The sequence below is a fragment of the Lemur catta genome, chromosome 15 (assembly GCF_020740605.2).
Source record: "Lemur catta isolate mLemCat1 chromosome 15, mLemCat1.pri, whole genome shotgun sequence".
Classification (NCBI taxonomy): Eukaryota; Metazoa; Chordata; class Mammalia; order Primates; family Lemuridae; genus Lemur; species Lemur catta.
The window spans coordinates 18,260,353-18,286,855 of record NC_059142.1 but is presented as its reverse complement, the minus strand read 5'-3'; the positions used below and the strand labels follow the sequence as shown (position 1 = coordinate 18,286,855).

Here is a 26,503-nt window from a genome sequence, read left to right as displayed (position 1 = left end):
GAAAAAGCACATTCAGTTGCTTTGGAAATGCATCTTCTAAGAGCTGCATTCAATTTCAACTGCCAACTGCTTGGAATAGCTGGATTAGACAGATCATTCTTCTCACCTATTGTTTCCTTGTACAAAGATATATTTAAACCCATGAATACATTCAGTGTCTTTGGATTCTCCATATTTAAATAATATCTGGCAATTTCTGTTCTATTTTGCCACATGATCTATAGCCTCAATCACTAAAAACACCAACACATTCAGTCTATGATTTGGCTATACAAACTAAGGTGGCCACCTGCAATGATCTGTCCTACCATACAGAAAAACATCCAATAGATTAATATGCTGCTAAGCACAGCCTATTAAATCGATAAACTCTGAAGGAAAGGAGATTTTTAAAGATTACAGTTGCATTAATCATTCTGTATGGTGCTCCAGGATCATTACAAAATCACATACAACATACTTTGCTGTGGAGATCAGCAACTAAAACAAAGATTCTCTAACTTTAAAAAATTAAGCCATTATGAAGTAAAAAAAAATTTTTAAAGAAAGAAGAGATGAAGAAAAACTAAACTCTGAAATAGGCATCCATTTGAATTATATTATCATAAAGTAAATATCTTTCCCACCAAATTTGTGTTATAATGAAAAAATTGCTTAATAACCAAATATTTAATAGCAACCCTAAAACATCATCATTATAAAAATTACTAATACTTTGTGAATGTATGTTTATTTGATGCCAGGCATGGTGCTAACACATTCTGCAGTTTAATCCTTACAATATTTCTGTGAAAGAAGTACTATTATTATCTCTATTTTACAGGTTGGCAAACCAAAGTATAGAGCAGTTAAGTGACTTATCTAAGTCTAGTAAATTGTCAAAGCCAAGATTCAGATTCAGGCAGTTTCCAGACCCTACAGTGCTTCATGTTATTATAGGTATTTTTGAAGGCCTAAGAAGAAAGAAATGAAAATACTTTTAGGGCTTCCCCACACCCATAAAGTCTATATTAGAAAAATTGGTAGGTACTATTTTTATTCTAAACCACAATCACTTTCTCAAACCCCAAAGAATCAATCTTCCTTAACAGATTAAGATAATGTGCCATAAGGTGCTAATGTGGTTTATCCTAATTCTTGCCTAAGAAAGGCTAAATATTGTAATTGTGAAGAAAGAGCTCTCCCAAATTCTTGCTGTTTCTACAAATGTCTGAAGCAACAATAGCACAATCACTGCTCCAATCAGCAAGTTGCGTGGACACATCTTCCTTTAAATATAGTAATAAACATAATTTCTTAGATTTCCCTATGAATCTGCAACAGTATAAAAGAGGTTATTGGTTTTTTTGCTTTTCTTTAAGTGAGGAAAGGTACACAGGTGCGAGAGGAAAAATAGGCAAGAAGCAAAGTAATACCCACAAACACACACTTGCCAAAGATAGAAACTGCAGTATCTGGCTACCATGTCTTAGATAACAATATCTCACAATAATCACCCTATAGAAAAAAAACTGAATGGAGCGGAAAGGGAATAATACCTAAAAGTAAAAAAACCCAGATCTTTCATTTTCTTAGCTACAAAGATATTTTGCTCCTCCATCTTTTCCAATTAGTCTGTTCCACATTCCCTGTCCATTACTCCCTTCAGAAGTGATGTTTTCTTCCTATGTACATACTCAGTTTGTGCTGCTCCTACTCACCATACTAGGTTTTTAATTATCCGTGTTTAGTTGGTAGCTGCCTTCTCCACTAGACTTGTAAATTCTAAGGCAAGAATAATGCCTTGCATCATCCCACAGTGCTTGAGAAGGCTCTTAATAGACTTCTGCTGAACTGAGTTTATCAAGCACCAAGGCACAAGCAGCAAGTGATTCAAACTATAGCAGGGCAAACATGAAGCTAAATGATTAAAAAATAGAAGAAATCAAACAGTACCTAGACATAGAGAAGGTAACACCTAGAAGGTAATTTATTCTAATAGTTGCTATCTGACTGTAACAACCAAAGTTTAAATCCCAGCTCTGCTACTCTCAGCTGGGGGAGTCTCAACACCTCCCTGAGAATGTTTCTTCATCTGTAAAATGGGGAGAATAATAGTACTTCAGGTGGTTGTTGTGATGCCTATTTAGTGTTGAACCCAGGGTCTACTGCACAGAAAACATTGAAACATGGTAGCTATTACTAAGACAGTTATACTTGGAGTTTTCTTGCACATAATCACAAATTTAAACAAAGTCACTTTAAAAGAAAGCCAACTGTATTCAAGGTAAAAATAAGAGTACAAATGTTAAAATTCAGAAGAAATTATCGTTACTTCTTCAGCCCCATTTTCTGCACTTCCCATGGCACTGCACTATGCTGCCTGTGGTTCCCAGCACACATCATGCCATTTGTAGCCTTGGGCCTTAAATTCATGCTTAAGACTGCTTCCCTCCCTCCTGCTACTCACCCCTAACCCTGTTTGCTGACCAATTCCCACTCACTCTTTAAGGCTCAACTCATAAGTTCTTGCTGTTATTTCTTTTCCTCAAGGCTTTTGTATTTGTGATTACTACACTGTAACCTAATTACTTATTTAACATCAATCTCTCTTCTTCTGCTCTAAGCTTCCTGAGGCCAGGGACTAACTGCCTGCTGGATCCCCAGCAGTGGCATAAATGAGTAAATAAACAGATATCCTCAGACTCAAGTACAGTGCCAGACACAAAAAGGTACTAAATAACTTTTTTTTAAATTGAATCAAACAGCTCCATAAAATCTAAACTGGAACACAGGGCTACCTCTCCCCATTTGTTTCTAAGCATATCCTCTCCTATTCAATAAATGAAATATTTCCCCCCATCTTTCAGGAAGTCAAGGGAAGCATGAGACATTTCATTACACTTTAGAGCCAAGAGCACCTCATCAGACCTTCCCTTGACAAACAGACAAATGAGGGGCACTGAGATGAGCAGCTGGGATGCTCAAATGGGTGAGAAAATGCAGGGCAGTTTGTAAAAGTATTTGAAAAGGATTCAGCACTGAGAACCAGAGGAAGGGAATGGATGGGATTATCTGCATAAAATAGCACTTGTTAAGTATTTTCTGATGAACAAGATTCTTAAGTCTCTGTCATGTACACCAGGCCTCGGGCATATTTCAGATTGGGTAAAGGGACTTATCAATAATCACACAGTTTTTATGTTTTTAATTGGAAATAGTTTCCCTATTACTAGGTTTTTTTAATGAAAAACTATAGCTAGGCTTTTTTTTTTTTTTAATAAATGAACAAGTAAATGCAAAACAGGGACACGTGAATGCTTCAACAGGGCAGGCACTGCTAGAGCCCATAGGACAGCAGGCATTTAATGGAAAAACAGTAAATTCCTAAGCTGCCAGAATCAGGAGCGATATTTAATCATGCTACCTAGGAAGTGCTGCACAGTGTCTTTTTCAGACTGAGCATAATCTAGAAACTGTTCCCTCTCACTTTTTTTTTTTTTTTTTTTTTGAGACAGAGTCTCACTCTGTTGCCCGGGCTAGAGTGAGTGCCGTGGCGTCAGCCTAGCTCACAGCAACCTCAAACTCCTGGGCTCAAGCGATCCTCCTGCCTCAGCCTCCCGAGTAGCTGGGACTACAGGCATGCCGCCATCATGCCCGGCTAATTTTTTCTATATATATTTTTAGCTGTCCAAGTCATTTCTTTCTATTTTTAGTAGAGACGGAGTCTCGCTCTTGCTCAGGCTGGTCTCGAACTCCTGAGCTCAAACTATCCGCCCGCCTCGGCCTCCCATAGTGCTGGGATTACAGGCGTGAGCCACCACGCCCAGCCCTATTCCCTCTCACTTAAAGCCACAGGATAAGAGACTTGAAGATACTTTTGAGCACCAAAGGTCCGCTCTTTCTCTGTACTTCCCAGGCACTTGAGTCAAATTTTAAAATTTAAGCTAGTTTAAAGTTTATTTTCTATCCATGTAATTCAGTAAATACTAAGTAGTCATGCTAAACTAACCCAACCCCTATGGGACTAGCAATGGAACTTCAGTGAAACACACTCCAGCTTATACCCGATTTCAATATTTCCCAAGGAAGAGTTACACACCATTAGGAAAAAGGAGTGATTTTTTTTTTTATAAAATGAACTAGAGTAAGTTGTTAACTATTTGGAACAAAATATTAATATTAATAAATGCAATCCTTACCTCTCATCATGCAGTAAAATTAATTTCAGATGATTAAAGTAAAATATAAAAACAAAACTGTAAACAACTTAAAAATACAGGTGACTATTTCTGTTCTCTATTGATGGAAAACTAAACTAAGTAAAAAGATAATGGAAAAAACACATGTTCACATAATATTTTGGACTGATGGCATTAAAATTTTTAAATGTACATCAAAATGAATAAAATAAACAAAAAATGGCAAATAAAAAACAGGGGCAAAATTTGCAACATAAGAGAAAAAGGGGGCCAGGTGCGGTGGTTCACACCTGTAATCCTAGCACTCTGGGAGGCCAAGGTGGGTGGATCGCTCGAGGTCTGGAGTTCGAGACCAGCCTGAGCAAGAGTGAGACCCCCGTCTCTACTAAAAATAGAAAGAAATTATCTGGCCAACTAAAAATATATATATAAAAAATTAGCCGGGCATGGTGGCGCATGCCTGTAGTCCCAGCTACTCGGGAGGCTGAGGCAGTAGGATCGCTTAAGCCCAGGAGTTTGACGTTGCTGTGAGCTAGGCTGACGCCATGGCACTCACTCTAGCCCGGGCAACAGAGTGAGACTCTGTCTCAAAAAAAAAAAAAAAAAAAAGAGGAAAAGGTTAATATTCTCTCTTACACAAACACACATACCATGGAGTACTACTACTCAACCATAATGAAATCGTGTCTTTTGCAGCAACTTAGATGGAACTGGAGATCAATATCCTAAATGAAGAATCTCAGGAATGGAAAAACAGGCTTTCTCTTCCCTGTTCTTCCCAGAGTCTGGAAAAGCTGGGTTGGGGGGGGGGGGGGGCGGGGAACAAAATGAATGGAAAAATAAATACCATACATTCTAACTTATAAGTGGGAGCTAAACAATGGGTATATATGGTCATGAAGTGGTATAATGGACATTAGAAGGAAAGAAGGAGGAAGGGGGTAAGGATAAAAAATTACCTATTGGGTACAGTGTACACTATTCTGACAATGGGTAAACTAAAATATTATACAATTCATCTATGTAACAAAAAACACTTGTACCCCCTAAATCTATTGAAATTTTTTTTAAAAAGAATGCTTATAAATCAATATTAAAAAAACAAGTACACATGGAGAAAGCTGGGCAAAGTACATGAATGATTTACAAAGCACAGAATATAAAACACATAATAGTAAATATTTGAAAAAATGATTATCCTATGATAAAAATGTAAATTCAAACAACAATAAAATACTAGTGATTAAGAAAAGGGGTTCTGGGGTCAGACACCAGACCTATAAACTTGGACAATTCACTTCCCTTCTCTGAGCCTCAGTTTTCTTGGTAAAATAAAGATAATAATAATACCTACCCCACAGGAGTGATGTGAAAATTAAATAACATAATGCACATAAGGTGTTCAGCACAGCATCTAATACACAGTAAGTGTTCAGTAAATAATAGCTGTTATTATGATAAAGAAAATGGATGATGATGAGCATACTTAGGGCTGATCAGGGTACAGTGAAACTTCTTTTAAAGTTTATTTATTTGGTGTTTTTTTCTTTTTTTTTTTAGAGATGGGGAGGTCTTGCTCTGTTGCCTGGGCTGGAATGCAGTGGCAGGATCACAGCTCACTGCAACCTTGAATTCCTGGTCTCAAGTGATCCTCCCCCCTGAGCCTCCTGAGCAGCTGCGACTTCAGGCACGTGCCACCACACCTGACTAGTTTTTACCTTCTTTTTTCATTGAAACAGAGGTCTTGCTATGTTGCCCAGGCTAGTCTCCAACTTCTGGCCTCAAGAGGTTCTCCTGCCTCAGCCTCCCAAAGCGCTGGGATTACAGGTGTAAACCACAGCGCTCAGCCAATTTTTATATGCTGCTTGTAAACAAAGATTAATCTGAGCTTTCTAGAAGATAATTTGGCAATATGTATCAAAAGTCTTTAAAGTGGTCGTATCCTTTGGGCTTCTAGGGAGGTTTTTTTATGCTTAAAAACAATGGAAGAACTCAAATGGAAATTGCTAAATATGACTATATCCATTGATCTACCCATTGATCCATCCATTGATCCATGAGTCAAATACTTTTGAGCCTTGATGATACAAAAGTATGCAAATAGACTCAGTCCCTGGCTTATAGGTTAGTTGGAGAAATAAGTAATTAAACAACCAAGTACAGTAAAAAGCTAAGAGCCACCATGGGTAAGTATAGGGTGCTATGGTGCACATCAAAGGAGCACCTACCATGGTCTGGGGGTGGAGTCAGGGATGCTTCCCAGAAGAAGTGACATTTAAGCTGAGACCTGAAGAATGAGTAGGTATTAGTTAGGTAAAGAGATGAAGGAAAAGTGTTCCAGGTAAAGGAAACAGCGTGTGCAAAAGCCTAAAGACCAAAGGGAGCAAGGCATGTCAGCTTAACTGTGAGCGGTGTGCAAGGCAAGGACTTGGGAAGAGACAAGGCTGAAGAGATAAGCAAGGTTGGCCCATTCAAGGTCTCACTAGCAAAACTTTAAATTGTATACTTTATTCTAAGAGTAATACAAACTGAATTAAAAGTAAATAGTTTGTAATAAGTATAAAAAAGGGTTAATATTCATAACATATCAAGAGGGTATACAAATTGAAAAGAATGAACAAATAGCTCATAAAAAGGAAATATATGATTGAAGTAAGGGTTACATAGCAATGTAAGCTTATTAAAAATCATTGTTGTACACTTATTAAAACACATATATTTTAGGGTTCATAGATTTTACCTCAATAAAACTATCTTTTAAACAAGTTAATCTAAATGTCTAATAAACACCTTAAAAATATTTGACCTGTCTAACAATAAAATACAAATCAAATCAACTAGATACTACTCTTAATTCTAAAAAATTTATAATCACTAAAAATGAAATGACAATGTCCAGCGTTAATAGGGTTAGGAGAAATAAGCATTCTTACACTATGCCAGTTGAAATAAATGTTAATTGGAATAACCTTTCCAGAAAGTATAAATATATAACAGGAACCTTAAAATTATTTGTACTGTGTGACCCACTAATTGTATTTCTTGAAATCTTAATAAATGTTCTAAAATGCAGTCAAATATTTATGCCCAATTGTGTTAACTGCAAGGTAATTTATAATAGAAAAAAAAAAGTTGGAGGTTGAGCCCAGTAGATCACACCTATAATCCCAGCACTTTGGGAGGCCAAGGAGGAAAGATTGCTTGAGGCCAGGAGTTCAAGACCACCTTGGGCAATATAACAAGACCTCATCTCTACAAAAAATGAAAAAAAAAAAAAAAACTTAGCTGAATGTAGTGACATGTGCCTCTAGTCTGAGCTACTTAGGAGGCTGAGGCGGGAGGATCACTTGAGCCCAGGGGTTCAAGGCTATGGTGAGCTATCATTGTGCCACTTGCACTCTAGTCTGGGTGACAGAGTGAGACCTTGTATCTCTTAAGAAAAAGTTGGAAAAAGCCTAGATGCCCACCAATAATGAAATGGTTAGCATGAGTTATAATATAACTAATCAATTCAGCAATTTAAATGACATGGCAATACATCTATGATATACACCAAACTTAAAAAAAAGAATATAAAATTATATATACAGCCATCTCAACTTTATAAAATACAGTAATGGCATGTGTCCTTTTTTCTCTTTTCTGTACTTCTCTGTATTTCCAGATTTCCTACAATGGCCATGTACTATTTCTAGAATTCATGAAAGTTTCTAAAGTTGTCTTCAAAAAATTCAAAAGCATCACTTTTAAGAGTTTACACTTCACAGAAATCAACTTCATACTTGCCTTGGCTTTATTTTCTCTATCTAGGAAGAGAGGTGTGGCTATCTATACACACACACACACACACACACACACACACACACACAACTCAATAACATCTAGCATCAAGAAATAAAATTAATATGTAAACGAATTTACCAATTAATTGAAATGTGCACCTTAAATGTCAAAACTTTGATGAAACTTGGATGAACATCTAAAAATACACCACACTCAATCCTGATTGCTTAAATCAAGATTTAAGACATGATTAAACCTGCTTATGATGATTCAGGGTCATCATTATGAACATATAATAGTAGCTCCAGGAACTACTGGGTCCTCGAGAGGTATCTGTCCCTATATTTAGTAGCCAAGAACTGCTAATTTTTTCTTCTTATGCCAGCTATTTATGGATTTTTTTCCCCTCTTCCCTTGCTGTGAAACTATCAGCACTATAGGAAGCCTGCCTTTAGCAGCACCAACAACTTTGCATTCCTGTTTTGTTATCATTGATATTCTAAGGGTAAGGAAACTAAATATCCAAGTTTATAAGAATTTCGTATATAGTAAGAGTTAGTAGGCTTCAAATAAGTGTATCACCTAAAAAGATTTGCGCAGACTAGGATGATTGTGTTCCAGGTAGTCATGGTTGCAATACAGGCTGGGTTCGGTGGCTCATGCCTGTAATCCCAGCACTTTGAGAGGCCAAAGTGAGAGGATTGCTTGAGGCCAGGAGTTAAAGACCAACCTGAGCAACATAGCAAGACCCCCGTGTCTACAAAAAAATGAAAAAAAAAAAATAGCCGGGTGTGGTGGCACCCGTCTGTAATCCCAGCTATGTGGGAGGCTGATCACGTGAGACCAGGAATTTGAGGTTGCAGTGAGCTATGATTGCGCCACTGCAGTCCAGCCTGGGCAACACAGCAAGACCCTGTCTCAAAAAAAAAAAAAAAAAGAAAGAAAAAGAAAGGTTGCAATATAAATGAACTCCAAAGAGAGTGTGAGTGTGTTCTTGATTATATCTCAGGTCTTGCTCCTTTACTCAACTGGCAGTCAGGTCTTAGGATCAGAAACTGCATATGCTGTTTCTCTCATCACATCATAAGTGATGTAGACCAGGAGCCAAGGAACTTAGTTGTAGTGCAGGTTATTACACCCACCAGTTTTGTAACCTTCAGCAAGTCTTTTAACCTTGGTACCTGTCCTGAATAACTTACGGGGCTGCTCTAGAATTAAGTTAGATCATGAATACAAAAACACTCTGTCAAGTATAAAACACTACATAAAAGTAAAAGAGTATTATGTTATTATACTGTGTTTATGGGACTCTGGATAAACACAAATATCAATTCAAAAAATTCATACCAGATGAGGGGCTGAGGGGTGAGGGGGACAGGGAGATGATGATCAAAGAGTACAAAGTTGGACGGGGAGATGATGATCAAAGAGTACAAAGTTTCAGTTAGACAGGAGGAATAAGTTCTAGAGATCTACTGTAGGAGATGGTGACAATAGTTGATAATAAGGTACTGACACTTGAAAATTGCTAAGGGAGTAGATTTCAAATGTTGTCACCACAAAAAAATACCAAGTATGTGAAGTGATGCATATGTTAATTAGCTTGACTTAATTATTCTACAATGTACACATATATGAAAACATCATGCTGTATACCATAAACAAATACAATTACTATCAATAAAAAATACATTTTTTAAATAAATAAATTTTAAAAGAAAATTCCTATTAGAAAGAATAAACGACATAATTCTTAAAATGCCTATTAATTAGGAAATACCTATTATCTAGGAAGAACAAAAAAATCCCAACAATTAGCATCTCAAGTCCCTCCTCCCTTATATCCAATCACTCTCCAAATCCTTTGAGTGTTTTCTACAACCCCCACATCCATCCCTTTCCATCACTACTTCAAAATTCCATGGCAAGCCTTTATTATCTCACACCTGGGCTTCTACAACAGCCTCTAACAGGCCCCACTCATGGCTTCTCTCTCCCTTCCTCAAATCCCTCACAGCTATTAGACCAGTTTTGTTAAAACACCACTGTGATCATTTCTGCTCAAAACCTCTGAGGACTCTCCATTACCTTCTCCATCAAGTTCAAACTGCTAAGCTCTGTAGTCTCTGTTCAACATTACCTGCCTCCTCACCTTGTTTTTTTCCTTGAGAAAGGATGTCACTCTGTGGCCCTGGCTAGAGTGCAGTGGTGTCATCATAACACACTGCAACCTCAAATTCCTGGGCTCAAATGATCCTCCTGCCTCAGCCTCCAGAGTAGCTGGGACTACAGGCACATGCCACCATGAAGGCTACTTTTTCTATTTTTTGTAGAGATGGGGTCTCACTCTTGCTCATGCTGGTCTTAAACTCCTGGCCTCAAGCAATTCTCCCAAAGTGCTAGGATCATAAGTGTGAGCCACTTTGCCCTTCCCCTCCTCACCTTTATTGCTGTCTACTCTTCCAAACAAATCTTTCTTCAAACTGATCTATTTAATTCCTTCAGATATGCCTTGCACTTTTCTGCTTTCCAAGTCTTAGTGCACCCACCTTTTCTCTCCACCTGGAATACTTCCCTCATCACAGCTTCTACCTTGGCCTATAGAAATTCAATCCATCCTTCAAGAACTAGTTTGTGAGCCTCCTACTATGTATACTTCTCAATCACCAAGGAGGAAAAGATGGCAGATTCTAAAGTTAGGCACATCTGGGTTTGAATTACAACTCCAACCATTTACTGGCAGAGTGACACTGGGCACATTTTTTAATATCTGTTTGCCTCAGTTTCTTCATTTGTAAGATGGGGATAAGAGCTACTTCTCTTAGGCAAATTGTGAGGAGTAAATGAGTTAATTCACATAAAGTAATTAGCATGATGCCTGGCACAGATGAGGAACCAAAAGATGTTAAATATTGTTATTACTCTTATTATTAGCATTGCCATGAGTGAATTTATCTTAATCTGAATTCAGACAATACTTACGGCCATTACAAACTGGCTCTTCAGGTACATACGGTATCATTATGCTCACTCTCCGTTCTTCCCTCTCACCTCATATTTCTTCTTCCTCCTTTGCCCCCAGCCCCCAGATTACATGACCCTGATGGACAGGTCAATGTCTTACACATCTTAGTATCTACAATGGCTACTCACAACTAGTAGATTGTTTAATGCCTAATGAAACAACACTAAAGAGCTGACAGTATTAAAATGTCCTGCATCCTATAGTGGATAAGTATAATAGAATGCTTACAGTAATTAACTTAAAAATTTAAATGTCCAGCCTCAAAAAATAAATCTCTTCTTTCATCGTTCTCTAGATTTTTTTTGTGTTCTCTCTCTTTTAAAACAAACAACCCAACCTATTCATGCAGCAAGAGATGCAGCAATAAAATACATGGAAGTCAGACAGCAGCCAAACACTGGAGTATAAGGACCATGAGACAACTTGGCTTAACACCGCTCAGGATGGAGTCAACTAGGAAGACAATTTATAATGAAAGGGAACTGGCCTATGAGTTATGCTAACAATGTTGTGTACATTCACCAGCCTCAAGATTCCTTCGCATGTAGGGCCAAGTATAAACAACTGAAATAACCAGGCTAGTAGATATGGAAATACCATTTAGCTCAACAACTGAACTTACTACAGGATCAGTTTAATTACCTATACCAAAAGTGACTATTGGCCAGGCACGGTGGCACACACCTGTAATCCTAACACTTTGGGAAGCCAAGGCGGGAAGATCACTTGAAGCTAGGAGTTCAAGACCAGCCTGAGCAAAAGTAAGACCCAGTTCTTTTCTACAAAAAACAGAAAAAAAAAAATTAGCTGGGGGTGTAGTCCCAGTTACTTGGGAGGCTAAGGCAGGAGGATCGCTGGAGCACAGGAGTTTGAGGTGGCAGTGAGCTAGGATCATGCCACTGCACTCTACCCCGGGAGACAGAGCAAGACCCTGTCTCAAAAAATAAAAAATAAAAGTGATGATTAACATACCTCAAGATTCTAAAGTAACTCAAGTTTTGGCTAATGAAGTCATATCAAGTAGATATGGCCTTACTATATACTAATCATTCACTTCAAGAAAATCAGTATGATAAATGGGCAACAGGTACATGAAAAAATGCTCAACATCACTAATCATCAGAGAAATGCAAATCAAAACCAAAACGTGATTATCATCTCACTCCAGTTACAATGGCTTATAACAAAAACACAGGCAAAAATATGCTGGCAAGGATGTAGAGAAAGGGGAACCCTTGTATACTGTTGGAGGGAATATAAATTACTACAGTCACTATGGAGAAAAGTATGGAGGCTCCTCAAAAAATACAACTACCATATGATCCAGCAATTCTACTACTGGGTATATATCCAAAAGAAAGGAAATCAATATATCAAAGAGACTGTCTGCTCTCCCATGTTTATTGCAGCACTACTCACAATAGCCAAAATATGGAATCAACCTAAGTATCCATCAACAGATGAATGGATAAGGAAAATGTGGTATATATACACAGTGGAATATTATTCAGCCATAAAAAGGAATGAAAGAACAAAAGCCTGTCATTTGCAGCAACATGGATGGAACTGGAGGCCATTATGTTAAGTGGAATAAGCCCACAGAGAAAGACAAATATCACATGTTCTCACTCATATGTGGGAGCTAAAAGAGTGGATCTCATGAAGATAGACAGTGGATTGGTGGTTACCAGAGATAGGAAGGGGAGGGGGAAGGGAGGGAGGGAGGAGGGAGGGTGAAGGGGCAAAAAAGAATATAAATGTATTTATTACCATTGAACGCTACACTTAAAAATGTTAAAGATGGGGCTAGGCACAGTGGTTCATGCCTGTAATCCTAGCACTTTGGGAGCCCAAAGCAGGAGAATTGCTTGAGACTAGGAGTTCGAGACTAGCTTGGGCAGCCTAGTGAGACTCCATCTCTACAAAAAAAATAGAAACACTAGCCAGGCATGGTGCCATGTGCCTGTGGCCCCAGCTACTCTGGAGATTGAGGTAGGCAGATCGCTTGAACCCAAGAGTTCCAGGTTGCAGTTAGCTATGATGGTGCCACTGCATTCCAGCCTGGGCAGACAGAGCGAGACTCTTGTCTCTGAGAAATAAATTAAAATAAAATTGGCATGAAGAAAACTTTATATACATATATTATTATTATCACAGGATAAACTGTTTTCAACAATGCCCAGGGAAAATAATGTTACTATAATACTGATTTTCAGTTTACTGGCATGACTCTACTAACCTGCAATTACTTTCTCAGCCAAAATCAGACCTGGCAACCACAAACCAAAGAGTTTACTAGTGGAATTAATTATTAATAAGATGGTTTGATGGTATGTTAATGACTTTCCAAAGACTAGAATAAGAAAACTACACATAAAAATAAACTACATTAAATTTCTATACCTATGATACTTGTCTTCAGAGGATCCTGAAATGTTTTACCAGCTTTGAATTACTTTATTCTCAAATTACAGAATCTTAAAGACTCAGAAAGAGCCTTATAAGTCCTCCATTGCAGGAATTCTTTATACTATCTCCCAGGCAAAAGGTCCTCCAGCCTTTGCTTGAATACTTTCAGCAATGGGCACTATTTTGCAAGGCAGTGTACTCCATTGTTGATTCTTTCTTACAATCACTGGAAATCTGCCTCCCTGAACTTCTACCTAAGGATCCTAGTTCTGCTCTCTGAAACCACACAACATAAGTTTATCTCTGAAACATAACTCACTTCTTGAATTAAGACATAGTTGTCAATTTGGTCACACAAAATGTAAAAGCTCAGAAAAGAAGAAACTACCACTATACACAAAAAAATTTTGAAATTCAGGAAACTATATTGAAATCGCAAGCCAGCATGTTTTCAATATCAAACCTCACACCTCAGTTAACATATAAATATTAAGAGTAACCTGATTTTTTAAAGTAGAAATTGACATTGTTTACTGAATACCATTTTTGCAACTTGATACTACCAAATTCACAAGTTTAAAAAATTACAATTCTGTAGAAAGTTCAAGATGGTTTTCCCAATTGCTCATATTTTCATTCAGTCTATTGCTCTCTAAAACATCTGGATGTTTGTTTTTTAAAGCCAATTTTGCAATATTTCATTTTAAAAATGATATTCAAAAATGAAGCCTAAGAGAATGGAATGTAAAGGAGTGGGGGTGGGGCGAGGAGAGAAGGCAAAGATGGGCCCAGCAGGGAAAGGCTGGTTACTGGGTATTTTCCTTCTGGAAGCATGCTTTATTGGCAAAGGCATCTGAAGTAACGAGCCATACAAACACGACCCAAGAACAAGAACGATGATGAGTAATGAGCGTAAGGCATAAATGTCTAAGATGGAAATGAATTGGCACTGATCATCAAGCAGCACCAGATACTTCGGGACCTCGTAGAGGAAAGGTGAGAGGTCCAAGAAGCAGAGGAGACCGCTGCCACCCTTCACGGGAGGGAAGAAACCAAGCAGTAACTACCGTTCAGCAGTCCAAAGAAGCCTGAACGGTACAGTGCACAAGAAAGCCAGCAAGTGACTAGGGGAGAGGCACACACCCTGGCGAGTCCGAAGAAGGGTGTGCACTGTGCAAATACTACACGGGTCCATGAAATGGTATGGGTAAGGGGATGTGGGTGTGGGTAAGGGGCAACGCAGGCTTCTCGCGGTCCCCTCCCTGCAGCAGAGCAACAGAGGGTAAAAGAAGGGGGAGGGTGAAAAGCAAGAATGACTCATTACCAAAAGGAAGTACTCAAGCCATAGCAAGGCATGCCACAGGGGATTTCAGGGCGAGGACTGTGAGGAGCTAGGTGCTCAGGGTCATAGGGGCAAAAACCAACGTCCTGTAGTTCCTGCTGCTTGTCTTTAAGATGGGGGTGTGGGGGGGTTCGCGGCAGCCGAGCGCCAAGGCCTGGGAAGCGGCGCGGCGCGTGCGCAGTGGCGTTCGGCGGGACCCGCTGAGGCAAAGCGGAGCCGCAGTGACACAAGCAAGCACAGCGGCCGCCAGGAAGGACTCACCGAGGCGCAGGGGCTGGAGGTGGTGCTGGGGGTAGGCGACCGCTGGACCGTGACCAAAGCCATCTAGGCGCTGCTGGGTTGTTCCGGGCAGGGCATTCTCGTCCTGAGTGTGGAGGACGGGAGGGTGACGGAGCCGGGAGGGGGAAAGGGATGCAGGGTAGGGGTGAGGGGGGACAGGGAGGAGGAAGAGGACGCGGGAACGGCCGCAGGCTCGGCACCCACCACCGGACTCTCGCGGACTGACGCGCCGAACAGGCGGCGGGCGGGCTGGCGGGCGGTTCGGCAGCTGCGGGGCACAATGAGTGCTCCCAGTGCGCAGGCGCCACCTGTCAGCAACCGCCTCTCCCCTCGGCGCGCGCCGCCGCCTCGTCGTAACCCTTCAGTTGCCGGAAGCCGGCCGAGTGCGTGCGCCTCGGGCCGCCGCCCCCTCCCGGGCTTCCTTCTTGGCGCTGCAGTCGTGCCGTTTGCGCGCGCGGGGCGCCGTGGAGAGGGGCCAGGGCCGGGGGGCACCAGCCGCGTGAGGGGTCCCGGGGATGGGGGCCGCGGGGATACTCACTCTTCAGAGACAACCATTTTATGAGGTGGGGCGCATGGCTTAACCAACCTTAGAGAAAAAAAACAGAGCTGGAAATCCTAAAGCAAACACTTTTCTGATGGCAAAGGGCTCTGTGGGGTTTCAAACGCTTTCACTGGGCGTGGAGGGGCCTGGGCTAGACCGGGAGACCAGTTTACCCTCGTTTGACCCGGGTCGCGGGGGCTTGTTCTGAGCTTTCCCACCCTTCTGTCTATGTTTTAAGATGAGGCTTTTTGAAAGAACGATTTTCAGTTTTATACCCAGGAAAGCTTCATGGTACCCTCATACTTCCTCTATTACTTATGTAAAGACTCATTCATTATTCCTGAGATGAAGAGAAGCTGAGTGAGCTTGGGAGTCCGAGAAAGCTGGGCTCAAGAGTTGTAAGGGTCCAACCTGCTATTTACCTCCCACTTGCTTCCTGCTGTGAAGAAATGCTCTTAATTAAACAGGATTTGCTCATTGAGCTTTCTTCTCCTTCATCTCTTAAGTTTCATTATTTTATAGACATATGGAAAAATGTAGATTAAAAAATATTTTGAGGGAATAATTTTCTAAAAGGTAAACTGTTAACAGAACATAAGCCAAGAATGTAATGGAAAATCAAGATTAAAAAGGAAAAAAATCGCACTACGTAAATACCATTGATTATTTGCACAGAGAAAGAGAGTTGACAAAGCTGTTTCTCAATTTGAGGGGATGAGCTGGTAAATACCACCATACATACCAAAGCTGTAGAAAACACACACACAGGAGTCTGCAGTTATTGAAACCCACCTCCTCCTGTTTGTCACTCAAACACTCTTGGATCTCATTGCTCCTTTTAAACTGACAGGGCCATCGTGAGCTCTTTCTGGCTGCTGTACGGTTAAGTGCCACAAGAGCCCTCTGTGCTGAGCCTTTGTTCTCTCCCTGGGGCCCTGTGGTTGAAATAATTAGCAGGGAGGTTCCATCAAGCATCAGACTCTGAGGGTCCCTGTACTGTACAGTCCTATACAGAGTGTATTGCAGAGAAGCCAGCTGGTAGGCTTTTGCCCCCTGGTGGTGATCAAAGGTGCCTTGGAGACAAAATTAAACAAAGATGTATGGTTCACAGATTAAACAATCTGACTGTGTTTTTCCCAGAGCTATTTAGTAAACAGGAAAAGAGAAGGCAAGGTTCAGAAGTAAGAACTTTGAACCAATGCATGAGACAAAACAGGAAGCTATATACATAGCCAAGAAATATACATAGCTGAAAGCTGAATGAACTGAAATAAATGTAATATGTGTGGTTTATGAACCAAAGTATCATTCTAGAAAAAGTATTTTTCAAATCTATAGGCCTTAGTAATGTACTTATATGTTGATTCTCTTACTGACTCAGGGATGGCAACACTGATTACCTACTTTTGTGTAGTAATAGACTCAAGAAATTCTTTTGGAAGATGAGAGGCTTAAGTCCATTAACCTTACAGTTGGAAAGAGCGCTACCATAGGAGTCAGAAAACCTGGTTTCTAGTTCCTGCTCTGTAAAACCTCACGAAAATGGCTTGAACTTTTTCAACTTTAGTTCCTCCTTCTCTACAATGGAACCCTAACTTTCAGGATTTTTGAAATAAGGTATGGTAAGGTGCAGCGTAAACTGTAAAATCCTGTATGTAATTAAGATAATTTTCTTATTCTCTAAGGTTTGTTCCAAGTTCAGTTAGCTTTTGTTGAGTATACCCTATGTGCAGAAAATAGATTCAAGAAAAAAAGGGATAAAATAACAAAAAGATATGATTCATACCTTTTCTTAATAGTAGGAAAAGTAGATTAGTGTAAGTGTGGAACATTTTTGTTCCACTTATCTAAAGTGATAAAATCCCAGTTAAAATTGGATTATAAGTTACCCAAATTCACATTAAGTTTGTATAAGGAAGTTGTTTTGTTTTTGTTTTTGTTTTTGTTTTTGTTTTGAGAGAGTCTCGCTCTGTTGCCTGGGCTAGAGTGCCATGGAGTCAGCCTAGCTCACAGCAACCTCAAACTCCTGGGCTCAAGCAATCCTCCTGCCTCAGCCTCCCGAGTAGCTGGGACTACAGGCATGTGCCACCATGCCCGGCTAATTTTTTTCTATATATATTTTTTAGCTGTCCAGATCATTTCTTTCTATTTTTAGTAGAGAATTTCTTTCTATTTTTAGAGGAGGGTCTTGCTCTTGCTCAGGCTGGTCTCGAACTCCTGACCTCAAGTGATCCTCCCGCCTTGGCCTCCCAGAGTGCTAGGATTACAGGCATGAGCCACTGCACCCACCCAGGAAGTTAATTTATTAATTTTCAGGGAAAATATCTCTTCCTGGTATGTTACCTTTTCAGGAAACTATGATTTAGAAATTATTGATGTATGTTCATTAATTTATTTATCTTTAATTGAGAAAATATTTATTGAGTGTGTATTATATACTAGAAACTGTTTTAAGAACAAAATAACTGTTTACCTCTTAGGAGCTTATAGCCTATTAGCAGGAAAAAGCACATCAACAAAAAATTATAGTGTAATTTAGTGGTATTGTAGCTTCTGTCACTTATGCTAGGCTCCAAAGGAGATCTATAGATAAATATATAGGAAAAGCTTTGATGCCTACAAAGTTCTGTAGAAACACAGAGGAGAAGATCTGGGCAAATGTACTCGTTATGGTATTGGCTTTCAGGCTTTGGCCGAAGATCCCAATATTGTCACTTTGTGAATGGAGCTGAATCACAGTGAGCATTTGAAATCTATGCTCTGTGCCCCATTTATACCTACTCTTCCCTGGGCTCCACCCTGGTTCCTGCTTAGTTTTCTAGTGATCTGAGAGAGGGGGTATCTATTAATACTTTTAATAGAGTGAAGATCTTAGGATCCTTTTACTATCCTATCTGAATTTGAGAATAGAGAAGCTGAGAGCAGGATTCCCAAAACAGAAAACACCTTCACTCTTCCCACCTATCATACTGGAGGACTGGTTGTACCACTGGAATCCACATAACCCTTAACTTGTATCAATACTTTTTGGGGGGTGAAATTGTAACCCACTCCATGAACAAAAATGCCTTTTTGTAGTTCTTTTATGTTTCAAGTTCCCAGGCCAGGAAGATTTGCTGACCAGACTTTGTAACTTTCTGTTTTACTGATCCCCTTTTGAGTTATTTCCCCCTCAGAAACGATGGAGCTTCCTTGCAGCCATGAGATAACTACAAAGACTTACACCACCTGGTTGTCTAGGGAAGATAAGATAAGGGACACCCCACCACAGATTGTGCCCAAAGACCTGCTGAGCAACCTACTCCTCACATCCTGCCTGCACACAAGACTGAAAGAATGACCAATATTAACCCCTAGCTCATTATATTATTAGAATCTCTACCCTGGGAGGGACTTATCCGCCATCTTTTTATCATGCAACATATGTACTAGCATGATTTTTCATTGTGCTTGGGTGCCCTACACTCCACCCCAAACATATAATGTTGCTCATACATTTCATGCATTATTCATTTCACCTCTAGAAAAAACCCCAACCCTGCTGATGGGGGAGGTGGATTTGAGGTAATCCATTCCTCCCACATCCCAGTTGTCACATCCTCCACAATAAATCTCCTTTCTTCCTGGACAATCCTCATGTTCTCATTAATTGGCTGTCTGTGCAGCAAGCAACAGAGGGAATCTCCCCCCACCTTGTGGTTTTGTTAACAAAATTATAGGGGAACTTGAAATCCCTGAGGTTAGCTGGTTCTTAGGCTTTGAGAATCTGATAAAAATGATTGACCTTTTCTTCAGAAAGATGCACTTGTACATTTCACACACCCACTGAAATCCATCAAGCGATCCCAGGTTAATAATCCTGATTTAAAGTTTAAAGCAATGGTTCTCAAACTTTTTTACACATCATGATATCTGTAGAAATAATATTTGTACAGTACATGAATAAATTAAAGGAGATTTACAGGCCACTATGTGGAGCTTGGTGAAAAAATTTGTTTTTGTTACATATTTTTAAAGAGAAAAATAAAACATATTAAGGAAGGCATTAAATATAGAATTTATAATTTTTTTTTAATTTCCACACACAGCATTGAATTTTTATAAGATTTTTTGTGTTTTTTGTTTGTTTGTTTGTTTACTTTTTTTTAGAGACAGAGTCTTGCTCTGTTGTCCAGGCTGGAGTGCAGTGGTACAATGATAGCTCACTGAAGCCTCGAACTCCTAGGCTCAAGCAATCCTCCTCCTTCAGCTTCTAGAGTAGCTGGGACTACAGGTACCAACCACCATGTCCAGCTAAGTTTTTATTATTATTATTATATTGTTGTTGTTGTAGAGATGAGGTCTCGCTATGTTGCCCTGGCTGGTCTTGAACTCCTGGCCTCAAGTGATTCTCCCACCTTGGCTTCTCAAGGCACTGGAATGACAAGGATGAGCCACTGCACCCAGCCAGCTGAATTTGTATAAGTTTCTAAATAGAGTCTTCTCAAAAATTTAATGAAAAACCTGAGATTGCTTCTGTAAACATAACATTTTTTATACAGGCTTTTCTGATTGGAATTACCACATGCAGTTCTTGAACAAGACAGTTTAACAGTGATTTCTTCAAATATTTGGTATTCATTATTGAGGAGAACTTAGTTCATACAAGTAGGTGATAAAAATTTTTAAAACAATTTTCACAATTCCAAAATTATAAGTATAAATTATATTTGACCCTAACAACTCTTACTTTTTTTCCCATTGGCAAATGTAATGTGGAAATATACTGTGGTAATGTGACTGGATTTAAAATCCACTCAAATACTTTCATATCAAGTATATGTTGCAAAATAATGACAAAGCTCTGATTTGCAGAGTATGGGCTGTGTTATTAGAGCAATAATTCTGCAGCTAACTTGAACATAACTAAAAGGGCAACATCAGATGTAAACAAAGAGAAGAATTAAATATATATGAAGAGAGCGATTTTGGAGCTGAGTCCATCAGAAGTATTTAGGAGACCTCCCTGCCTTTCCTGGCCACACCTGAGGCTGCGAGTCCTGTTCCTTTGGGACGTGGAACATGTGCTCCTCCAGTAGCTCCAAGGCGCAATGTTTATGATGGGCAGCCATGTGAACTACAACTGGCTTCTGAAAGTGATGCCCTGGTAGTAGAATATTCTTTGGCTTTGCTTAGCAAGTCCTTCATTGTGCTTGCCCCAGTAGGACCATGGGGCAAACGAGGGTGGGTATGAGACCCTGATTCTTTTGGGTTGCTCTCTGAGAATCCCTAGATCACACTGCTTCTGGCCAGGAATGAATTACCTGGTGGTACCAACCATTCCAGTTCTTTCAGGCCACTCCTAGAGCTGAATAGATAACTATCTTGCAGTATATCTGTAACTCATTCATCGCACACCAAATGTAGTTTGTCACTTAAAAGACTGCAGTTTATATAGCTAAGCTTGTTGAAAGAGAGCGCATAAAAAGGAAGGTGGGTCAAAAAAAGAGAAGAAATCATGGTACTATCCTTGATAATCCAATCCCTTGTATTTGAAATTACTTGGGCATAGTTATAAGTATAAATTAATACAGCACAAATAGAATATATAAGAGCTGAGAGTGACTGGAGTATAACTGAGTCATGTGTTGCCTTCCCATGGTTGTAATTTTTCTTAAATTTTATAAAAACTTTAATTTTTACTAACTTCATTTAACTGTTAGCATCCAAACAGGAGATAGAAACCACACCAGTTATTTGCAAAGATATTTTAACAAAGAATTATTAACTAGATATGAAGTTGTTAAGTAAGTAAAAAGGTAAAAAGATAAATCTAAGGTATCACAGAGATAGCAACTGCTGCACCTTTAGAGATGGGGGGAAAAACCCAAAGGAAGCAAAGGGGAAAACTCAGAAACTTAGGAAAAGTGGCCCCACAGAGCTGAAATTCAGGTCACTAAGAAGAAGGCACTGCTCAGCTGGTATTGGTATCTCTGAGCTTAGAGGAGGGGATCCATGGGACCCAGGGGTCTGGGACACAGACCTCTGAGGCAGGAGCACTGGATGGCTGGTGTTGATGTCTTTGAGTAATGAAAACTTCAGGAATGCAGAAAAACTACAAACTGGATTTAGCTATTTCTACAAAAAGGAAATGTTGCCACCAGGATGAAGGAGCATTACTAGGTGAAGCACACAGGAAGCAAAAGGCTACAAGAAGCAGTCAGGCAGTAGACAAGAAGAAGCAAGTTCCAGGCCTGGTGGCTCATGCCTGTAATCTCAGCATGTTGGGAGGCCAAGGCAGGAAGATCTCTTGAAGCCAGGAGTTTGAGACCAGCCTGGGCAACATAGTGAGACCCCATCTTTACAAAAAATTTTAAAAATAGCTGGGCATGGTGGCATGCACCTGTAGTCCTAGGTACTCATGAGGCTGAAGCAGGGTGATTGCTTTGCTTGAGCCCAGGAGTTTGAGGCTGGGTGACAGAGTGAGACCCTGTCTCTAAAAAAAATAAGAAGGAGGAGGAGGAGGGGGGGGAGGGGAGGGGGGAGGAGGAGGAGGAGGAGGAGGAGAAGCAAGTCTCTTGTCCTTCCTTCAGCCAGGGGATCTCCCTCTGGAAAACCCAATTAGCAAAGTAAGACAGAGCAGCCAGCTGGCAAAGCAAAGAAATATGGTTTTCAAAGTCTCAGCTCCAGCATCCAAGTAGATTAAAAATGGGTGAGTTTCAAGCTGAGACAGCAATTTAATAACTGGCACTTGATTGATGTAGAAAGTGATGCCAGGGGTGGAATTTTTCTCCCATCCTCTGGTTTGCATATATCTCATAAAGACTGTTAAAGACCCTGCTAATTCCTGCTCCTCAGGTACAATCAACATACTCTCATCAATGTACTGGATAAACATTATGCTAACTGGGAGGTCAAGATGCTCAATGTCTCTGTAGACTATATTATGGCAGAGATCAAGAGAATTGATGTAGTTTTTTGTTTTTGTTTTTTTGGTTTTTTTTTTGAGACACAGTCTCACTCTGTTGCCTGGGGTAGAGTGCTGTGGCATCAGCCTAGCTCACAGCAACCTCAAACTCCTGGGCTCAAGCAATCCTTCTGCCTCAGCCTCCTGAGTAGCTGGATCTACAGGCATGTGCCACCATGCCTGGCTAATTTTTTCTATATATTTTTAGTTGTCCAGCTAATTTCTTTCTATTTTTAGTAGAGATGGGGTCTCGCTCTTGCTCAGGCTGGTCTCGCGAACTCCTGAGCTCAAACGATCCTCCCCCCTCGGCCTCCCAGAGTGCTAGGATTACAGGCGTGAGCCACTGCACCCGGCCCATGTAGCCTTGACACAAGACCATAAAGGGATGTTGTTGCCCCGCCAAGTAAAAGCAAACTGCTTCTGGTATTCCTTGACAATTTTTACATAGAAATAAGCATTTTCTAGGACAATAGCTGCATACCATGTTCCAAGAGCTGTGTCGATTTGCTCCAGTAAAAGTACTACATATGGAAGAGCAGGTGCAAGTGGAGGCATTACCTGGTTAAATTTATAATAATTTACAGTCATTCTCCAAGATCTACCTGCCTTCTTCACAGGCCAAATAGGCAAGTTCAATTGGCATGAGATAGCTTTCATCACCCCTGCTTCTTTCAGACCTTTATTGGTGTCATTAATCTCTGTAATCCCCCATTCCCCTACCCCAAGGAAGCAATATTTTTATTTACTATCCTGGTGTGTGAGGGTGGAGGGAGGGTTTCTAAGGGCTTCAGCTAGGCCCTTCATATTATAAAGGTCCATATTCTAGAATCAGAGAGCCAATATGAAGAGTCCTGCCAATTACCAGTATCTCTATTTTAATTATACATTCAGGATGAAATCATGACAGGGTGGTTCTATGGCCCTACTTGCCCCATTGTGATTCAAACTTGAGTTAAGACTCCATCTTTTTTACCTGGCCACCATAAGCCCCCACTTAACCTGGTGAACTGCAGTCATATTTTGGCTCCCAGGAATTAACATCAATTTAGAACCAGTGTTTAGATATCCCTGAGAAACTTGGATATTTCCCCAGCACACAGTCATTTTAGGAAATGGCCACAGATCTCTGCAGAGAAGACTTGGAGGAAGATTTTCAGCACATACTAGTGGCAGTGCTGCAGAGTTCTTTCTCAAAGGGACCCAGACTTCCTTCAATCAGAGAACTGGGAGAGAGGTTGGTACTTTCCATTGTGGCGATTAAAGTCATATTTTTGGCCACCATACAGTCATACCTTGGAGGTGCCAAACTGCCACAATAAAGTGAATACCATAATAAAGTGAGTCACATGAAATTTTTGGTTTCTCAGTGCATATAAAAGTTATGTTCACACTATATAATAGTCTATTAAGTATGAAATAGCACAATATCTAAAAAAGTACATACCTTAATTAAAAAATACTTTATGGCTAAAAAATGCTGTCATCTGCACCTTCAGCAAGTTGTAATCTTTTTGCTGATGGAGGATCTAACCTCAATGTTGTTGGCTGCTGACTGTTCAGGGTGGTGGCTGCTAAAAGTTGGGGTGGCTATGGCATTTCTCTTTAAAATAAAAAACAATGAAGTTTGCTGCCCCAATTGACTCTTCCTTTCATAAATGATTTCTCTGTATCATGTGACGCTGTTTGATAGCATTTTACATGCAGTAGAAATTCTTTCAAAACTTGAGTCAATCCTCCCAAACCCTACTGCTGCTTTATCAACTAAGTTTGTGCAATATTCTAAATCCTTTGTTGTCATTTCGACAGTGTTCACAGTGTCTTCACCAGGAATGGATTCCATCTCAAGAAACCGCTTTCTTTGCCTATCCATAAGAAGCAACTCTTCATCTGTTCAGGTGTTATCATGAGATTCCAGCAATTCAGTCACATCTTCAGGCTCCACTTCTAATTCTAGTTCTCTTGCTATTTTTACCACATCAGCAGCTACTTCCTCCACTGAAGTCTTGAAGTCTTCAAAGTCATCCATAAGAGTTGGAATCAACTTCTTACAAACTCCTATTAATGTTGATATTTTGAATCATCCTATGAATCATGAATGTTATTAGTGGAATCTAGAATGGTGAGTCCTTTCCAAAAGGTTTTCAATTTACTTTGCCCAGATCCATCAGAGAAATTACTACCTATGGCAGCGATAGCCTTACAAAATATATTTCTTAAACAATAAGACTTGAAAATTGAAATTAGTTCTTGATCCATGGTCTGCAGAATAGGTATTATGTTAGCAGGGATGAGCACAGCATTAATCGCCTCGTACATCTCCAGCAGAACTCTTGGGTGACCAGGTGCATTGTCAATGAGCAGTAATATTTTGAAAAGAATCTTTTTCTTTTCTGAGTGGTAGGTCTCAACAATGGCCTTAAAATATTCAGTAAACCATGCTGTAAATAGATGTATTGTCATCCAGGCTTTGTAGTTCCATTGATAGACCATGGGCAGAGTAGATTTAGCATAATTCCTAAGGGCCCTAGGATTTTCAGAATGGTAAATAAGCATAAGCTTCAACTTAAAGTCACCAGCTACATTAGCCCCTAACAAGAGAGTCAGTCTGTCCTTTGAAGGTTTGAAGCCAAGCATTGACTTTTCTCTAGCTAGAAAAGTCCTAGATGGCATCTTCTTCCAATAGAAGGCTATTTTGTCTACATTAAAAATCCACTGTTTAATGTAGCCACTTCCATTGATGATCTTAGATCTTTTGGATAATTTGCTGCAGCTTCTCCATCAGCACTTGCTGCTTTACTTTGCAATTTTATGTTATAGAGATGTCTTCTTTCCTTAAACCTCATGACCCAATCTCTGCTAGCTTCTGCAGTCTCCTCACCTCTCTCAGCCTTGATAGGAATGAATAGAATTAGGGCCTCTCCTGGGATTAGGCTTTGGCTCAAGGAAATGTAATGGCTGGTTTGGTCCTCTCTCCAGACCACTAAATCTTTCTTCATATCAGAATTACGGCTGTTTTGCTTTCTCATTATTCATGTGTTCACTGGAGGAACACTTTTAATTTCCTTCAAGAACTTTTTCTTACTCATGTTGACTGGTGAAAAAGAAAAAAAAAAGAACTTTTCCTTTGCATTCACGACTTGGCTAATTGTTTGGCTCAAGAGGCCTAGCTTTTTGGCCTATCTGATCTTTCGACATGCCTTCCTCATTAAGTTTAATCATTTCAAGCCTTTGATTTAAAGTAAGAGGTATGAGGCTGGGCATGGTGGCTCACACCTGTAATCCTAGCACTCTGGGAGGCCAGGGCAGGAGGATTACTTGAGCTCAGGAGTTTAAGATCAGCCTAAGCAAGAGAGAGACTCCATCTCTACTAAAAACAGAAAAATTAAGCCGGCATCATGAAGCTACTGTGTAGTCCCAGCTACTCAGGAGGCTGAGGCAGGAAGATCGCTTGAACCCAGGAGTTTGAGGTTACAGTGGGCTATGATGATGCCACTGCACTCTACCCAGGGCAACAGGCCATTATAGGGTTGCTAATTGACCTAACTTCAATAGTATTGTGTCTCAGGGAATAGGGAGGCCTGAGTATAGGGAGAGAGATGAGAGAACAGTAGGTTGGTGGAACAGTTAAGAACACACACAATATTTATCGATTAAATGAGCTATTTTATGTGGGTATGGTTTGTGGTGCTCCAAAACGATTACAATAGTAATATCAAAGATCACTGATCACAGATCACCGTAACACCTATACAACTAATAATGAAAGTTTGAAATATTGTGAGAACTACCAAAATGTGACACAGAGACATGAAGAGAGCACATGCTGTTGGAAAAATGGCTCCTGTAGACTTGCTCAGTGCAGAGTTGCCACAAACCCTCAATTTGTGAAAAATGCATTATCTGTGAAGCACAATAAAACAAGGCTTGCCTATATGTGCCTAGCTGTGTTTTTCTTAGTATTTATCCTGCTCGGAGTAATACTTCTGAGCTTCTTGGA

The 26,503-nt window shown here is 40.0% G+C and overlaps 2 protein-coding genes across 4 annotated transcripts in view; one reads left to right on the top strand and one right to left on the bottom strand.

The window, feature by feature from the left end:
* Window positions 1–15,301, bottom strand: part of SSH2 (slingshot protein phosphatase 2) — a 249,352-nt gene extending 234,051 nt beyond the window's left edge. The window contains exons 1-2 of one of the 3 annotated variants that reach the window (XM_045525293.1): window positions 15,224–15,263; window positions 15,002–15,104 (exon numbers count right to left, since the gene is read on the bottom strand). In XM_045525293.1, the coding sequence (XP_045381249.1) occupies window positions 15,002–15,064 (63 nt within the window). In that variant the 5' untranslated portion in view covers window positions 15,065–15,104; window positions 15,224–15,263. Of the gene's footprint in view, window positions 1–15,001 lie in introns of all 3 variants that reach the window. The other 2 variants (XM_045525292.1, XM_045525295.1) reach the window with 2 other exon arrangements.
* Window positions 15,302–20,768: 5,467 nt separating this feature from the next.
* The window catches only part of EFCAB5 (EF-hand calcium binding domain 5), a 121,639-nt gene continuing 115,904 nt past the window's right edge, over window positions 20,769–26,503 (top strand). Inside the window, exon 1 of the mRNA XM_045526989.1 lies at window positions 20,769–20,783. Within this exon, the coding sequence (XP_045382945.1) occupies window positions 20,769–20,783 (15 nt within the window). The remainder of the gene's footprint in view (window positions 20,784–26,503) is intronic.